This window comes from Dromiciops gliroides, chromosome 1 (assembly GCF_019393635.1).
Source record: "Dromiciops gliroides isolate mDroGli1 chromosome 1, mDroGli1.pri, whole genome shotgun sequence".
NCBI lineage: Eukaryota > Metazoa > Chordata > Mammalia > Microbiotheria > Microbiotheriidae > Dromiciops > Dromiciops gliroides.
This window is the reverse complement of record NC_057861.1, coordinates 58,938,836-58,957,512: the sequence shown is the minus strand read 5'-3', so window position 1 is coordinate 58,957,512 and position 18,677 is coordinate 58,938,836. Positions and strand designations below refer to the sequence as shown.

At 42.8% G+C, this 18,677-nt stretch overlaps 1 protein-coding gene across 1 annotated transcript in view; it reads right to left on the bottom strand.

The window, feature by feature from the left end:
- EPS15L1 (epidermal growth factor receptor pathway substrate 15 like 1) overlaps positions 1–5,955 on the bottom strand; it is a 130,444-nt gene extending 124,489 nt beyond the window's left edge. The window contains exon 1 of the mRNA XM_043990400.1: positions 5,818–5,955. Within this exon, the coding sequence (XP_043846335.1) occupies positions 5,818–5,955 (138 nt within the window). The remainder of the gene's footprint in view (positions 1–5,817) is intronic.
- Between the last annotated feature and the right edge of the window lie 12,722 nt (positions 5,956–18,677).

The window sequence follows — 18,677 nt, the reverse complement described above, 5'->3', positions numbered from 1 at the left end:
GGCAGGTGTTAGAGGATGGACCAGAGAGAGGAGAAACTGAAGACAAGTAGTTCAATTAGAAGGATACTACAAACAGTACAAAAAAACCCCAATCTTTTAACTTATTCATTTATATTCTCCTGGCTGTGAATACGAAGACCGCTGTTTTTCTTCCCCTCCCTCTCCAAAGGACTGATTCATTTTCAGGAGACAGAACAGGTATGATCCACATTCTACAGTCAAGGAAACGGAAACTTGGAGTAGTTAGATGATGCACTCAGGGTCACACAATCACTAAAGTATTGGAGCCAGGAAACAATGCCAGGTTTCCTGACACCAACTACAATGATCTTTCCACTATACCATGCTGTTTCTTAAGCAAAAATCCCCTCGAACTTGGGCTTTTATGTGATGATAAACACTAGGAACCACCTCATAATTCCTATTTTCCCAAGCATATTCTTTCCTTCGTTCTAAATTCACACCCAGATCTCACAGTCCTGCCCTTCTCCCCACTCACACAGCCATCACTTTGGGGCAGCCCCTTCTCACCTATGAGAGTATTACAGAAGCTTTCTAATTGGTCTCCAAGCCTAGTCTAATATCTCCCCACTCCAACCTATATTTCACACAGCTGCCAATGTGATCTTCCTAAAGTCCAAGTATTTGTCATCCCACCACCACTTCACTAAATTCTAGTGGCTCCCTGTTACCTCTAGGATCATAAAGAAACTTCAGTTTGTCTTTTAAGGTCTTCACATTTGACCTCTTCTCACCTTTCCAGCTATATTACACATGACCCCCCTCCCTCAGCTGTACTAGCTGTCCTCCATGCTTGGAATGGCCTCTTCCCAGCTCTCCTCTGCCTCTTGGAATCTTGGGTTTCCCAAAGGTCTCAGCTTTTTGCAGGAAATCTTTCCTGATCCTCCAAGAAGCCAGAGCCAATTTTTTGGTTTGGGGTGGGGTTTTTTGGTGAGTATAAACTTATACATGTCACCTGATTAGAATGTAAACTCCTGGGGAGCAGCTAGGTGGCCCAGTAGATAAAGCACTGGCCCTGGATTCAGGAGGATCTGAGTTCAAATCCGGCCTCAGACACTTGACACTTGCTAGCTGTGTGACCCTGGGCGAGTCACTTAACCCTCATTGCCCCGCAAAAAAAAAAAAAAAAAGAATGTAAACTCCTGAGGGTAGGGACCCTTTGGTTTTGTCTTTAGGTCCCAGATATCCAGCATAGGATAGGCACTTAATAAATGCTTATTCTTTAATTAAGTGAAGATGATTGACTCATTGACAATGGCAAGGCAATCCCACAATCAGTGATCAATATTCACATTCTCCCTTCCTTTATGATACAGTAAGAATAAGTAATTTTAACATGCATTTTAAAACCAGCACCATTAAAAATGACTATATTCCATCTAGCCCATAAGATTTTTTTTAATTAATAAAGTATTTTATTTTTTTCCCATTACATGTAAAGATGGTTCTCAACTTTTGTTTATACAGGTTTTACAATTTCAGATTTTTCTCCCTCCCTCCCGTCCCTCCCCCCTCCCCTAGACAGCAGGTAATCTTATATAGTATTATATATATATATATATATATAATAACATTAATCCTATTTCTGCATTAGTCATGTTATAAGAGAATCAGAGCAATGATGAAAAACCTCAAAATTGAAAAAACAACAGCACCAAAAACAAAAGAAATAGTACGGTTCATTCAGCATATATACTCCACAGTTCTTTTTTTTTTCCTTGGATTTGGAGATCTTCTTCTATCATGAGTTGCCTGGAACTTTTCTGTACCATTGCATTGGTGAGAAGAATATAGTCCATCACAGTAGATCAACACTCAATGTTGATGATACTGTGTACAATGTTCTTCTGGTTCTGCTCATCTCACTCATCATCAGCCCACGCAAGACCCTCCAGGTTTCTCTGAACTCCTGCTCATCGTTTCTTACAGCACAATAGTATTCCATTACATTCATATACCATAACTTGTCCAGCCATTCCCCCAATTGATGTAGCCCATTAGATTTTAAGATCTTTAATGATCAGGTATTGTCACTGTTCTACAAAGCATCAATCACTATACTGTGCACACTCAAAGAGTAACTCAATACAACTGATTTAGAACCTAAACATGGCTTAAGGGTTGAAGGAATTCACTCCAATAAAGAACTCGATAGAGCTTCCCATACTGACAGACGTGTTCTGTTGCTTAAGTCATTACAAGGTTAAGACACCTTGGACAACAGAAACTGGGATCGATGGTGGTCACAGTAGTAGTAGTAGTAACAAAGAGGCAGATGCCTTTCTGTGAGACTAGCAAGGTGACACAATTTGAGGCATCTTAATCAGTAAGCAGACAATGAGATCAATAGTATCACTTCATCCAGAGTCAGAAGCTCCACTTTCCCTTATCTTATTAGCTAACATTAAGGATGAGATGTAAGAAAGTAGTTTCAAAGTTTAACCTAGATAAAATGAAGAAAAGATGTCTTATGTATCAAAAGCCAAGGTGATGTTTATCAGTAAGTCAGGTACATAATTATAATATCATTTTTGATAAGAAATGGTCATGAGGCTCATGTTTCAAGAAATCTAAGAATGTTTCTCACCTCACTATTGAAATATTTGTTAGCAGCTTAAGTGAAATTAATCTTTTTTCCCCCATTATCCCTTAGGTCTATACCTTTCTGATCTTTCTTAAAGTGTGGACTGATATTATCATCAAGCATTTATTACAATAACACCTTTCTTCTAAAGATCTCATAAGATTATACCACATGCACTAGTCTTTCATGTCATGTGAAACAAGAGAGGAACAAGGTTAAGGATGGTTATTAAATGATATGTCTTAAGTCACACAAAGGCAAAGCTGATTCTAAGATAAAGATCTCCTTTACTCCCAGGCCAGGCCAGTGCTCTAGCAAGAAGACAACACAAAATTCCAACAAACATTTTTTGGATAAATCAACAGTTAGAAATTATTGGGGGCAGCTAGATGGTGCAGTGGATAAAGCACTGGCCCTGGATTCAGGAGTACCTGAGTTCAAATCCGGCCTCAGACACTTAACACTTACTAGCTGTGTGACCCTGGGCAAGTCACTTAACCCCAATTGCCTCACTCAAAAAAAAATTTTTTAAATTAGAAATTATTTTAGGGAAAGGAAAGGTGGCATGAAAATACTATGAAAAATAAAATACTATGATTCAAGAAATGTGTACAAAACACAAAAGCTGTCCAATCTATCAAAAAGAAAGATGGGCCAAAAAAAATCACAGTTACACAGACATCTGGATACCAAAAGGTAACTCAAAGCCTTCATGATCATCCACTTTGTATCCATCCCCAGTGCCTGGCACATACTAAGTATTAATTGCTTGTTGATTTATTAATCCACATTTATTTTCAGGGTAAGAGAAAGTTGCAGATAGAAAGAAATCCCAGATTCACAGAAAAGGTTTTGACAAGAACTAAAGCAAGGGATTATATAAAAGCAAAAGAGTAAAGGGGCAGTTAGTTGTGGGGGGAGGGGAGAGACAAGGAAAGACTGTGAAAATTAACTTTCTCTCCTTCACAACTCTCCTATATACCTCAATTTCCCTACCTGTCACTTTAAACTGATTTACTCAGGGGCAGCTAGGTGGCGCAGTGGATAGAGCACTGGTCCTGGATTCAGGAGGACTCGGATCCAGCCTCACTCAAACACTTAACAATTACTAGCTGTGTGACCCTGGGCAAGTCACTTAACCCCAATTGCCTCACCAAAAAAAAATTTTTTTAATTTAAGAAAAAATTTTTTAAAAACTGATTTACTCATTGTTTTCCTATCTCTGTGCCTTTGCTAGTACCTACTCTCTATCTACCTCAGCCTACAAAAGTCTAAACTAGCCTTCAAGGCCTAGGTCAAGTCTCACCTTAGCACTCAGAATCCTGTTTTAATACATAACAATGTTTGCCATAGAGTAAACACTTAACTACTTTTTTGTTCATTCATATTATCCTTGCTTATATGCATACCTAACTCTTCCAATTCTACAAGAAGCTCCTTAAAAGAAGATTTCTCTTCAATATAGAAGAATTTCCTAACAATTTGAGTTGTCTAAAAATGGAAATGCTGTCATCCAAGGCAGTAACTTCCCCATCTCAAAAGGTGGTTTGTCAAATGCTTCAAAATATTTGCTGGAGATATTACAAAAGGTATTAATGCGGGGCAGCTAGGTGGTGCAGTGGATAGAGCACTGGCCCTGGAGTCAGGAGTACCTGAGTTCAAATCTGGCCTCAGACACTTAACACTTACTAGCTGTGTAACCCTGGGCAAGTCACTTAACCCCAATTGCCTATCTAAAAAAACAACAACAACAACAAAAGGTATTAATGCAACAGGCAGGGGGTTGGATTAAATGACTTTTCAGGTCCCTAACAACTCTGTTATTCTATGTTTTACATGTTCTTTTTTACTCTCTCACAACTCCTTATAGGCATAATATCCACAGAAATAAGAAAAACTGACCATATTGATCAGAATAAAAAAACCATGAATGATAAATTGTCAGATTCCAGAGGGTTGGACATGGAATTCCAGACTGTTGTCTCTCTTATTCACCAATTCTGTATTTACCCCCAACAACCTCCCCAGAATCTAAATATATATTGGGTTAAATTAAGATCAAATTTGAGACAGTGTTAAAATTTTCTAGCTATTCGTAAATCTCCCATGCCCCACAAAATCTATTACATCAAATTAGAGATGTTTTACCCCCACATTTAAACTGAGTTTAGCAAATGAATCTCTCCCTCCTCTGAACTGTTCTAGCACTTAGCTCGTATCTCTTATACACTTAGTGCTCTCTACTTTGTATTACAGTTCTAACTATATGTTATCCTTTCTACTAAATTGTAACCCCCTTGAGGGAAGCAGGGACCCTTCCCCATTCATCTTCATATTCCTCCCCTACAATGCCTGGAATTGACCTGAATGATATTAATTCAGTGATAAATATTCCAAATGTGTCTGTTCTTCTAAAACTTAATAATCACACTTACCTACAGTTTGTGAACTTTAGCCACTTACGTGTACTATGTCTTATTGTCCATTTACATCTAAGTTTAATGTCATCTATTTCCTGGACAGGTATATATACCTGTCAGTATTATCTGAGATTATAGCTTCTGGTGAGCAGGGATTGCTATGTATTGTTCTCTCTGTAGAGTCTCTAGTACCACACCATGAGTAAAAATAATTGAATATAAGAGATGGAAAGATCATCTGCTCCAATCTCTAAATTTAATAGGTGTGAACATTGAGGCTTTGGGAGATGACCTGAACAAAGTCACATGGTGACTTTAGTGGCAGGGCTGGCAAAGCACAGCTTTCCAAATTCCCAGTCACTATTTTTTCCATTATTTCTTCTGTATATATCAAAATGCCTCAAAACCTGGCAAAAAAACAACCAACCAACAGTGACCAAAGGCCAAGGGCCTTTTAAAAATAGATAATACATCCGAAGAAGTCATTTTACACCAGGATATCACTTGTTTAAATCATCTTAGATATAAAGCTTCATGCTGTTTTGTAATATCAAACTTCAACACTGAAGTTTGAGGATGGACTCCTTCCAAGAATGCAGAGAGCAACCCCCCTACACCTCAGGCAAGTGTCTGAAGGTTTCCGTGGCCCCCCAATTCATCCCTCGGAAGCCAAGCCGGTGCTGAGCCTCTGCAAACTCAGCTAGCCTGGCCCTCTGAGGTCGGACTTGAAGCCTGTCCAATTTGATGGGGCCTGCGAGAGTCTGCGCTCCACTGGCTCAGCCTTCAAGTCACCTCCATGTCACAATGAGGCACAAAAACAGGACTCAGGGATGGAGGAGCGAGCAGCCCCGGGCAGGGGCTCAAACAGCAGCCGCGGGACCGGCTGGTGGCTGGTAAAGCCCGCGTCTCAATGGCAAACTTGAAACGCATGGATGTGATCAGACAAGGGTCGGTCCCAGGGCACCCAGGACAGGCTCGGGGGTGGCCGCAGTGGCCGCGGGGAGGGATCAGGGTCTCCAGCGCTGGGGAGAATGAATGGCTCCCCGCCCCCTTTCTTACACTTACACACACACACACACACACACACGCTCACGCTCAGAGACAACCACTCCCTCCCCCTCTCAGTCCTCAGCCCGCATTCCTCCTCTGGGGGCCAGCATCCTCCTCCTCCTCCTCCAGCTTCCTCTTCCTCCTCCTCCTGCTGCTGCTTCCTCCTACCTCCTCCTCCTCCTCCTCCCTCCTTCTCCCAGCGCCCAGGATGACATGTCACGTTAATCGGGCCTGGAGAGATCTCCAAGCACTCGGCCACCACCCCGCTCCCCTGCTCCCCGCTCCATGGGTCTGTCACCTCCGACGTGCGGGACCCGAGCCGGCCCCGCCAGGGTCACCGCTGCCTGCCGACCCGCGCTCCCTGCGCCTCCCCAGAGGCGGCCCTGGCCTGCTCCGCACTCCCCGCCCCGGCCCTGCCCGGCCCAGGCCGGGCCCCGGGCCCTCTGCCTCAGCCGGCCCGGCCCCGCGCGAACCTCGCGCGCTCCGGGCCCGCCCCCGCCGCCCCTGCCGCCCCCCCGCTCCGTACCTGCTGAGAGAGCGGAATGAGCGGAGCCGCCATCTTCGCCCCGCTCCAGCACCGACCGACCTACGGCGGGGAGGGGAGGGGAGGGGAGGGGAGGGGAGGGGCCAGCAGGAGCCAGGACTCCGTGCGCGCGCGGCGTTACGCTACGCAGCACGGCGCAGCCCGGAGCCCCGCCCCGAGAGCGCAGGTGGGGCGGAGGGGAGAGGAGGGCCCGCGTCGCGGCCGCCCCTGAGCGACGCTCCGCTGCAGGAGGCGAAGGGGCGTAGCCTGAGAGAGCGGGAGGCGTGGGTCGCCTCCCAACTCCCCCTCCCCTCCTTCCCCCTCCCCTCCCCTCAATCCCCCCGCTAGAATGCATGTAGAGCTGCACCTACGTGTGTTATAGTAGGCTCGCTCGGCTCTGTTTGTGCTGCAGCGGATTGGCAAACAGAAAAAAATGGGCTCTGATCTGGGCTCAGCAGCTGTAACTGTGTGACCTTGAGCAAGTCACTTCCCATCTACTGCCCTTGTGACCTTGGGCCGTTTGCTGAGGCTCTGTGTCTGTCTGTCTGTAGAATGAGTGGGCTGGACCAGATCAAGGGCGCATCCTTTTGGTGTGTCCTGAACCCCTTTAGCAGTCAGTCTGGTGAAGCCCGTGGACCCCTTCTCAGAATAAGGTTTTTTAATGCATCAAATAAAATCTATAGGATTAGAAAGGAAGCCAATTATATTGAAGTATAACTATCAAAATAGCTTTCTTTGTAAAGTTCAGGGACCCCTAGGTTAGGAAACTCCTTGAGTACCTTATTTTAATTCCAATGCCTTCCCCCTCATCTCCTGTTTATCATATTGCTTGTTTTGTATATACTTGTCTGCATATAATTTGCATATGCTTGTTTGCATGAACTTCGTTTATACTTGTGTCCTTTGGTGGACCTTAAACTAGAAGGCAGGGACTATTTTTGCTTTTTTTTTTTGTATGTCCAAGGCTTAGCACACTGCCTGACCTATTCTAGGTCCTTAATAAATGTTTATTACAATGACTGATTGGGGCAGCTAGGTGGTGCAGTGGATAGAGCACCGGCCCTGGAGTCAGGAGTACCTGAGTTCAAATCAGGCCTCAGACACTTAACACTTAATGTGTGACCCTGGGCAAGTCACTTAACCCCAATTGCCTCCCTAAAAAAAAAAAAAAACAATGACTGATTGATGCCCAAACTCATTTACATTCCTCACTTTTAACACCCCCATATCCAATTTATTGCCAATACCAATCTCTTTTTACTTTCCCAACATCACTTTTTTTTTTAGGGAGGCAATTGGGGTTAAGTGACTTGCCCAGGGTCACACAGCTAGTAAGTGTTAAGTGTCTGAGGCCAGATTTGAACTCAAGTACTCCTGAATCCAGGGCAGGTGCTCTATCCACTGTGCCACCTAGCTGCCCCTCTAACATCACTTCTAAAGTTCCCTTTCTCTCACATAAAACCCCCCAAAACCCCCTCTCAGACTCACACCTGCACTATATTGCCTTAGCAATACAACGACTCCCCACTCCAGTTGTCAGTGATCTCCCTAAAGCACAGGTATGAGCCTGTCACCTCCCTACTTAATAAACTCTAAGCAGCTCCCTATGACCTCCAAGATCAAATATAAAATCCTCTATTTGAGGTTCAAAGCCCTGGTAACCTCCCCTCTCTGACACCTTTCCAATTTTGCACCTTATACATCCTCCATTACTCTTGAGTGCAGTAACTCTGGCCTCCTGACTCTTCCTCAAACGAAACCCTCTATGTCCTGACTGTAGGCATTTTCACTGGCTTTCCTAGAATGCTTTCCCTCCTCAACCCTGCCTTCTGGCTTGCCTGGCCTCCTTTAAAGCCCAACTAAAATCTCACCTACAGAAAGCCTTTCTTCACCACCACCCCCACACCTCCTTTTTCCTCTGTTGTTGATTTCCAATTTGTCCTGTATATAGGGCAGCTAGTGGTGAAGTGGATAGAGTTTGGGCTCGTAGATTCAGAAAGATGTTCAGTTTAAATCTGACCTCAGTCCTGGAGGCGCAAAGATGCATGAGTTAAAATCTGGTCTCAGACACTTGACACTAGCTCGTGTGATCCTGGGAAACTCATTTTACTCTGTTTACTTCAGTTTCCTCATCTGTAAAATGAACTGGAGAAGGAAATGGCAAACCACTCCAGTATCTTTGCCAAGAAAACCTCAAATAGGGTCAGAGAGTCAGATAGGAATGAAAATGACCAAATAGCTTGTTTATATATTTTCAATTGTCTTGCCCATGAGACTGTGAGCTTCTTGATAGCACGGATTGTCATTTGCCTCTTTTTGCATTGCCAGCCCTTCGAACAGCACCAGGTGAGTGGTAAGTGTTTAATAAGTGCTTATTGACTAACTTCCCAACCTACATCTGTGACACCTCCTCTGGAACTATCCCTTTCCTCCTAATGTGGGATGGAATTAGGGTCAAATTGATCGTGAGTCGCCCCAAAAGAAATTCAAGACTCAGTGACTCAGTTTCCCAAGTTTTATTGCAATACTGTGAGTGACCACAGGGAGAGAACCAGAATAGTAGAAAGGTATCTCTCAAATAAGGAAAGTAAAGTCAGTTATATTTTTGGATGGATAAATTGATTATCAGTCTTATTATAATAATCTCCACCTTAGGGAGGTACAGGGGAGGGCCTGTCCTAATTTGAGGTTCCTGGGGTCCTAAGCCAACCCCTGAGGCAGGTACCTTTTTCTGTAGAGGTGTGTTTTTGGGGTTTATACATCATAAGGTGAATCTGGGGACAAATTTGGCCTTTTCTGAGCATGTCTCTCTTTCTGATTCCCATAGCTAGTTTCAAAATATCTTCATTTTTCATTAGAATTTCTATACCCTGTCAGTGTATCATTGTGTATCATTGTTAAGGTCTTTTTGACCTTAATGCCTCTTTATGTTCTTGTTATGAGTGGTGATTAATGTGGGTAAGAGAACTTAGGCCTTGACTTGTTTCCCAAATCTTAAATTATCTATTAACTGGGGTCTAAATCCCTTTTAAAGCTAATATCTGAATTAGAGCTTGGATCTTAGGTTTTTCTGTTAACCCCTTTTTGCCTCCTACATCACTCCCACCTCAATGTGCACTCACAGGTAAACTAAACTGCCTTGGTCCCTGGTTCCCAGGTGTGTGTCTCAATGCGGGGGGGCACTCTTAAATCATATCTACTCTTCCCATGGACACTGTGAGCATTTGTGGAGTGAATTTTCTTATTATCCGCATTTTAAAAGTTGAGGAAATAGGGGCAGCTAGGTGGTGCAGTGGATAGAGCACTGGCCCTAGATTCAGGAGGACCCGAGTTCAAATCTGGCCTCAGACACTTGACACTTTCTAGCTGTGTGACCCTGGGCAAATCACTTAACCCCAACTGCCTCACCAACCAACAAACAAACAAACAAAAAACCAAGAATTGACAGGAAAGGTGACCTCAGGTGTTTTGACCCAGCCCTTTAGCCCCTCCACTCATCCCATGACTCTGCCAGGAGCTTACTGGGTGTTCCGGGAGGACTAGTGCCTCTGCTGTGAGAGCTTGCCAAGCCCTTTTCAGGGCTGCTCATCTACCCTTGTGAGAAAATTATTAATAATTGGGTGTTTTGGGGTTCTATGAGAACCAGAGAGCCTGGTCAGACCTTTTTTGGGGACCAGCCCAGAGTGAGGAGAATTTCAAAGGAAATGTGGTTTCGAAGGAAACTGTGAATAGGAATTAAAACCACACCTACCTAAAGGCTTTTTCCCCTAGGAGGGCTCTGTACTCTGACATCAGCCAGACCACCCTCAAATCCAGTAAACCAATAGATTTGAATGATGCTAGCCTATTAGCTTTGAGCAATGTGTAAGGGCAGGCTCTCCTCCTGCCTGCAGCAAGCTTCCACAGTGACTCGAATTTTGGGGGGTCTGAGATTCGGAGGAAGTATTGCTCTCTCTCACTCTTCTATCCAAGGTACATAGGGCTTCTGAACTTTCTGAGCCATGTGCTCGCGCTCTCTCTCGCTTTACTAATATTTAATATACTTTAATAAATTCTTAATGCCCCCAAACTGGCGCTAAAGCCTCTAATTTATAAGTAGCACTATATTAGGAACCCCAGCTAAGTTTCCGTAAAACTTGGGACAGAAATAGGGTGACTACATATAATTTTAAATGCCACACCCTTGGTAAAAAGTGGTGGAAAAAAACTACAACCTGTGATCGTAGTCTTTCATTTCTTGCTCAGATTTCATAATTGTCAATATTTATGCCCACACGAAAATCACCAGAAGTGAAGAGTTGTCATCCATTCTGATAAGTCTTGGGAGGTTCTCTGTTATGTCCAGAAGACATGCCCCATTAAGACAACAGACCTCTGTATTGTTATCTCTTCAACAGATAGCTGCCTCTGTCCCTCTGAGCAAGGAATCCCTTACTATTGCCACTACTTGATCACTCACTCACCTGATAATTCATCTGCCTCCACTCTATTGTTCCCTGGAGAACTAGTGGCTTCCTTCTCCGAGTATCCAGCTCTTTCTTCTTCACCAAGTGTCTCAAATCTGTCTTTGAATTCTAATTGTATAATTGTCCTTTTTCTCTTCTTTTTTCTCTATATAGCACTCTTCTATATTTTATCATCTTGACAAAAGTCAAGTCTCCCTTCCTCTACCTTAGCTCTGCCCCTTCCTCCACTTTTTTCCATGGAAGGCTTGCTTCTCTTTCCTTTAAGAACCTTTCATTCTCCCTAACAACCTGGAACGTGGTGAGACATTCCTCTACCTCTCAGGAGGTGTTGGTGTCTCTTCATCTCCGGGGATGTCACCTCTCAACCTTCTGAGAGCTCAGCCTACACAGTCACTAGGCTGTGGTAGAAATAAAAATATTGCACATTCATTGGAAGTCACTTGCATGCTTTTCCCTACTACTCTCCATAATGCCTTGCTTCTTTGGGCTACTTGTGGGTCAACCCTAACAACCTGGGGAAAACTTTTTAAAGTCAATTATCTCTTAATAACTTTGATGGAGGAGGCTAAAAAGGGTTAACAATAGATATTTGAGCTCTAAGACCTGAGTTCTGGGTAATGACAGCTAGAACGGATTAATAGATAATTGGGGGGGGGGCGGAGCAGCTAGATGGCGAAGTGGTTAAAGCACCAGCCCTGGATTCAGGAGTACCTGAATTCAAATCCAGCCTCAGACACTTGACACTTACTAGCTGTGTGACCCTGGGCAAGTCACTTAACCCCCATTGCCTGAAAAAAAAAAGATAATTAGGGGGGCAGCTAGGTGGCACAGTGAGTGGATAGAGCACCAGCCCTGGATTCAGGAGTACCTGAATTCAAATCCAGCCTCAGACACTTAACACTTACTAGCTGTGTGACCCTGGGTAAGTCACTTAACCCCAATTGCCTCACCAAAAAAAAAAAAAAAGATAATTAGGGTAGGCCCTCTCCTGTACCTACTTGGGGAAGAGATTGGGATAATGAGGGGATAGCCTACCTACTATAAATGCCACCCTCTTTCTTCCCCCTAGGGTATATACCTTTTCTTTTCTCCTATGGTATTCTCCCTGTGGCCTCACAGTGGGTTTTTTTTTTCCTTTTTTCTTTCTTTCTTTCTTTCTTTCTTTTTTTTTTTTGGTGAGGCAATTGGGGTTAAGTGACTTGCCCAGGGTCACACAGCTAGTAAGTGTCAAATGTCTGAGGTCAAATTTGAACTCAGGTACTCCTGACTCCAGGGCCGGTGCTCTATCCACTGCACCACCTAGCTGCCCTCACAGTGTTTTAATAAAACATATGAAACTGAGTCACTGCGTCTTGTAATTCCTTAGGATACCTCATGACCTCACGATTAAATCCTAAATCCATACATAACTGCTATAGCTACGACTTCATTTTAGGCCCTGAGGCTATTTAAGTTCCAGACTCCCTTTTTTATGTGTGGAATTGATGTAGGAGGTGAAAAAAGGGTTAACAGAAAAACCTAAGACCCAAGCTCTAATTCAGATATTAGCTCTAAAAGGGAGTCAGACCCCAGTTAATGGATAACTCAGAAGTCAGGATGCTAGGTTATTGTACCCACAGAAATCAGTACCCATAACGGGACCATAAAGGGTCAGGTCATATAACAATAAGACACAAAACAGGGAATAGAAATTCTAATGAAAAATGGGAAACTAGCCATGGGAAACAGAAAGAAACATGCACAGAAAAGGCCAAATTTGTCCCCACATTCACCTTATGATGTGTAAACCCTCAAAACACACCTCCACTGTAAAAGGTACCCTCCCTGGGGGTTGGCTTAGGTCCCCAGGAACTCCAAATTAGGATAAGCCCTCCCCTGTACCTCCCTAAAGTGGAGATTATTATAATAAGACTGATAATCAATTTATCCTCACTATTTGAGAGATACCTTTCCACCCCAGGGGTCAAACTAATCATGAGTCGTCCCAAAAGAATTACAAGACTGAGTGACTCAGTTTCCCAAGTTTTATTGCAATACTATGAGTGAACACAGGGAGAGAACCAGAATACTGGAAAGGTGTCTCTCCAATAGGGAAAGAAAACACAGTTATATTTATAGTATGGATAAATTGATTATCATTCTCATAATAATCTCCACCTTAAGGAGGTACAGGGGAGGGTTTATCCTAATTTGGAGTTCCCGGGGTCCTAAGCCAACCCCTGAGGCGGTACCTTGTTCTGTGGAGGTATTTTCAGTGGAAGGTTTTTTGGGGGACAAATTTGGCCTTTTCTGTGCATGTCACTTTTGGATTCCCATGGCTAGTTTCAAAATATCTTCATTTATCATTTATTTCTAGTTTTAATTTATATACCCTGTCAGTATATCATTGTTATAGTTAAGGTCTCTCAGACCTGCCTCTCTATGTTTTTATTATGGGTGGTGATTGATGTGGGTAAGAGAACCTAGCATCCTCCCTTGTAAGTTATCCATTAACTGGACACTGAATCACTTTTAGAGCTCATATCTAAATTAGAGGTTGAGTCTGAGGTTTTTCTGTTAACCCCTTTTTTTTGCCTCCCACATCATTAGCAGTGGAGTCAGACCTTGTCAAGGTAAGTTTGGGATTTACCTTTCACTCCTGCACCCAGGTTTTGCTCCTTTGGGAGTCGAGCTCAAAGGAAGCAGGGGTATTTCTCGTTGATCCAGGATCAAGAGATTTGTCCTGTGGGATTTCCCTTTGATCAGGAATTGGTTAAGGGATTTACCCTGCCCCTAGACTCTGTAGTTTGGGGATGCCCTGGAGCCAGTCTCCACTTTTAGTTGACACCCACTTGGACGCAGGTTCCGGTGTGGTGTCAGTAACCTCAGGGAGGTTACAGGTGGGTCAGGAGGCTAGCATTCCCAAAGACTCCCCACTGGGATGGATTTTGGAGAATTGGGATAAATTTTATTTCATTGATCTAAAAAGAAAGTGATTGGTGTTTTATTGCAACACTGCCTGGCACAGTATCAGCTAGGTGACCAAGAAACCGGGCCTCTAAATGGAACACTAAATTATAATACTGTTTTTCAATTGGAACAGTTTTCCTGGAGGGAAGGGAGATAGTCAAAGCTTCCTTACTTACTTGCTTTTATGTCTCTGGTGCAGAATCAACATCTAAGGGATCAGCGCTGATCAGTTAGAAGTTAGGAAAGCTTAGCTTTGATGAAGTTAACTCCGGGCCACCTGCTTATTCGGAGTCTAGAGATCTTGAATTGTTAGATGACCCCTTACTGAACTCAGGCTTATTCCCTCCCCCCCCCCCCCCCCCCCCCCCCCGCCCCCGCCTCTCTTCCTTCTTCTTCTGAGTCTCCTCCTTCACCTAGACTCCCTCACCCAAGTCTGAGTCCAGGAAGCCTCCCTATCTTACCCCAGTTTCAGCAGGACCAAACCCTCTTATTACTCCTCCTACTGCACCCTACTTATACCCTCCTGTGTTAGAGTATAGTCCCATGCATACCCAGAGCGGTCAGTCATACTCGGGCCCTCTGCTCCCGACCTCTACTTCCCTTAAGAGAAATAGCTTCAGGAGATGGGACAATCAGAGTTCATGTCCCTTTTTCCATGTCTGATTTGGCCCAGATTAAGGAAAAACTTGGGAGATATTCTGAGGATCCAACCAGGTTTATGGAGGGTTTTGAATCTGTTTCCCTTCAGTTTGATCTCTTGGGCAGATATGCATACCACTATTCACAGATTCTTCCTGGGATAAGCATTCTGGTTCTGCCTTTTCCTCATGTTATCAGAGAAGCTCTGCTGTCTCTTGTTCCTCAAAACTCTCATAAATTTCTGGTGGTTCTCTTTTTGTCTGATCAGGGTTCAGCACTTATTTCTCTGGTCCAAGAACTTTCATGCAAGCCTTTACTATGTTGGATTGTAAATCAAAATGTTTTTCTATCTTCATCACTTTGTTGTTGAAAAGAAGAGGTTTTGGGGGCGGCTAGGTGGCACAGTGGATAGAGCACCGGTCCTGGAGTTAGGAGTACCTGAGTTCAAATACGGCCTCAGACACTTAACACTTACTAGCTGTGTGACCCTGGGCAAGTCACTTAACCCCCAATTGCCTCACTAAAAAAAAAAAGGATATCCTCAGATAAACAACGAGCACTTTCTTTTTTCCAGCTTCTTTTATACAGAAACCACCAACTGCCTCTTTGAGAAGTCTCACCATAACCTACAGTTCACCCTCAGTATTCTCTCTATAGAAAGTTATGCTCTGACTTCCTATGTTAAAATCAATCCAAGATTGATCCAGGTTTTCATTATGTGGTTTCTTCACCTCATATCCATCAATAACGGCAGCAATACATGGAAATGTATAAACCCTTCTTTTATCACCAAGCTTATTTAGGCAATTGAGAAATCTACTGTCCATCTCAAATTCTCTGACCCTTATCTCTTTGAAAGCTATAGCAACAATGTCATCTTCAAACAATCTATGGGCAAGGTCAGCTTGGGACTTTTTTGTTTTGTTTTCTTTGTTTTGTTTTTTTGGTGAGTCAATTGGGGTTAAGTGACTTGCCCAGGGTCACACAGCTAGTAAGTGTCAAGTGTCTGAGGCTAGATTTGAACTCAGGTCCTCCTGAATCCAGGGCCAGTGCTCTATCCATTGTGCCACCTAGCTGCCCCAGCTTGGGACTTTTTGCTCATCATCCTGCATAAGACTTCAGAAAGAGAAACTTGCAGATCATAATCACCTATGTCCAGAATTGCCCTGGCAAGGTGTTTCATAAGAAAGCATTTGTTTTCTGATAAAGCAATTTTCTCTTTTGCTGAGGCACTTTTTCCAAGATGGAGTTCAAAGTGATGTAGGAGGTGAAAAAAGGGTTAACAGAAAAACCTAAGACCCAAGCTTTAATTCAGATATTAGCTCTAAAAGGGAGTCAGACCCCAGTTAATGGATAACTTATGCTAGGTTCTCTTACCCACAGAAATCAGTACCCATAACAGGACCATAAAGAGTCAGGTCAAATAACATTAAAGGAAATGACAGCCTATAGAAATTTAGACAAGAAATAAAAGAAAAATGATTATGTTTTGAAACTAGTCATGGGAAACAGAAAGAGACATGTTCAGAAAAGGCCAAATTTGTTCCCAGATTCACCTTATGATGTGTTAATCCCAAAAACACATCTCCACAGAAAAAGGTACCCGCCTCGGGGGTTGGCTTAGGACCTCAGGAACTCCAAATTAGGATAGGCCCTCCCCTGTACCTCCCTAAGGTGGAGATTATTATAATAAGACTGATAATCAATTTATCCATCCAAAAATATAACTGACTTTCCTTTCCTTATTTGAGAGATACCTTTCTACTATTCTGGTTCTCTCCCTGTGGTCACTCACGGTATTGCAATAAAACTTGGGAAACTGAGTCACTGAGTCTTGTAATTCTTTTGGGATGACTCACGATCAATTTGACCCCAAATTCCATCCCACATCAAAAGTACTTAGACCCTGCTGTCAAATCAAATAACTAACAGTCTTGTCTGCCACTAGAAGTCCTAAGTTATATAAGAATGAATCCTAGAGCTGGCTTTTTCCATTAGGATTGCATTTGGAAATTACTTTTGTATCAGCAACATGAGAAGGCTCATAAAAGAAATCATTTTTATCATCATGGTCCAGAATGCCTCCGGCTGTGTGTATGTCTTCACCTGGATGATTGAAGCTCATTCACAACGTTTCATGGGGTTTTTTTGTTTTGTTTTGTTTTTATGGACCTCTTGGATTTGTTCTGTATTGGGATCCCTGTTGCCCCTCGGTTTGTTAATCCTTTGTGTCTTGTGTTGTGTTTTTTTGCATTTGTACTCTAGCTCCTAGATCTCCTTCAGCTCATAAACACCTCATGGGCCCCTATGTTGCCCCTATTCATCAGGAAGTAGTTACAGAAGAAATGACCATCGTCCCTTTTCATGGGGTATATGAAAAGGGGGGAATGATGGAGGAGGCTAAAAAGGGTTAATGGCTATTTGAGCTCTAAGACCAGAGCTCCGATTAATGACAGCTGGAAGGGATTAATAGATAATTAGGGTAGGCCCTCTCCTGTTACTACTTGGGGAAGAGATTGGGATAATGAGGGGATAGCCTACTGTAAGGATTGGAATGACTCCACCAGCTGGAGACTTACTGTAGGAAAGCTCCACCATGAGGAGAAGGTGCCTAAGGGCAAGACATGTGGTTTTTCTTTGGCGTCAGGAAGTGACATTGGCTTGTGGGAGGAAGAGGGAGCAAGGCTGGCTCTCTTGCTTTTTTTCGTGAGGACTCTGGTGGAGAGTGAGGCTAAAAATGTGTTCTCCCTTTGATAGATAGATGAATCTAGGTCTTTCTCTCTCTCTTCACTAAATTCTTATTCTCCTTAATAAATGCTTAAAAGTCTAAACTCTTGCTAAAGCTTATAATTTATTGGCGACCACTCATTAGATATTTTAGACAGACTAGCTAAAATTTTAGCCCCTTACACTACCTACTATAAATATGACCATCTTTCTTCCCCCTAGGAGATATATATTTTCTTTTCCCCTATGGTATTCTCCCTGTGGCCTCACAGTGTTTTAATAAAACATAGGAAACTGAGTCACTGAGTCTTCTAATTCCTAGGAATTAGTAGGACCTGGCTTCAAATCTGGCCTCAGATACTTGTGTGACCCTGGGCAAGTCACTAAAGCCCAATTTCTCCAGGGATGGAGTGGGGGGGACTACTCCCAAGCCATGTAATCTTGTAGGAGGGATTCTTAAGGTATGGGTTGGACTAGATGGTCACTGAGGTTCCTTTTCACTTTGGAATTCTGTTTTCTCATGAAATTTTAATGATTCTTATTTTTTTCCCATTAGGATATCCCTCAATATAAGTGTAAAATTGCTCTTATAAAGATTTTCTTGAGATGGGAAAGTGTGGATATATAGGTTGGTAGTTATTGATATTTTTTTAGTTCACTTATTTGGATAATAATAAAGTCTCTATATATTTTAAATAAGTGTCACATATCCTCAATTCTTTTGGGGGGAGGGGTTTTTTGGGTTTTTTTAATGCTTTTTTCTTTTTTTATCATAAAAGTATTTTATTCTTTTCTAGTTACACATAGAGATAGTTATCAACATTTGTTTTTATGAGATTTCTAGTTCCAAATTTTTCTCCCTGTCTTCCTTCCCTTCCCCCTCACCAAGATAGAAAGCAATCTGATATAGGTTATATATTGTATATATTGTATTATACAATCACATTAAACATATTTCTGCATTAGTCATGTTGTGAAAGAAGAATCAGAACAAAAGGGGAAAACCTCAAAAAACAAAAAACAAAACCAAAAAAAGTAGAAACAGTATGGTTCAATCTGCATCTAGATTCCACAGTTCTTTTTTCTGGAGCTGAAGAGCATTTTCCATCAAGAGTCCTTGGACCATTGTATTGCTGGGAAGAATTAAGTCTATCACAGTTGATCATCACACAATGTTGTTGATACTGTGTACAATGTTCTCCTGGTTCTGCTCATCTCACTGAGCATCAGTTAATGTAAGTCCTTCCAGGTTTCTCTGAAATCTGCCTGCTCATTGTTGCTTACAGCACAATAGTATT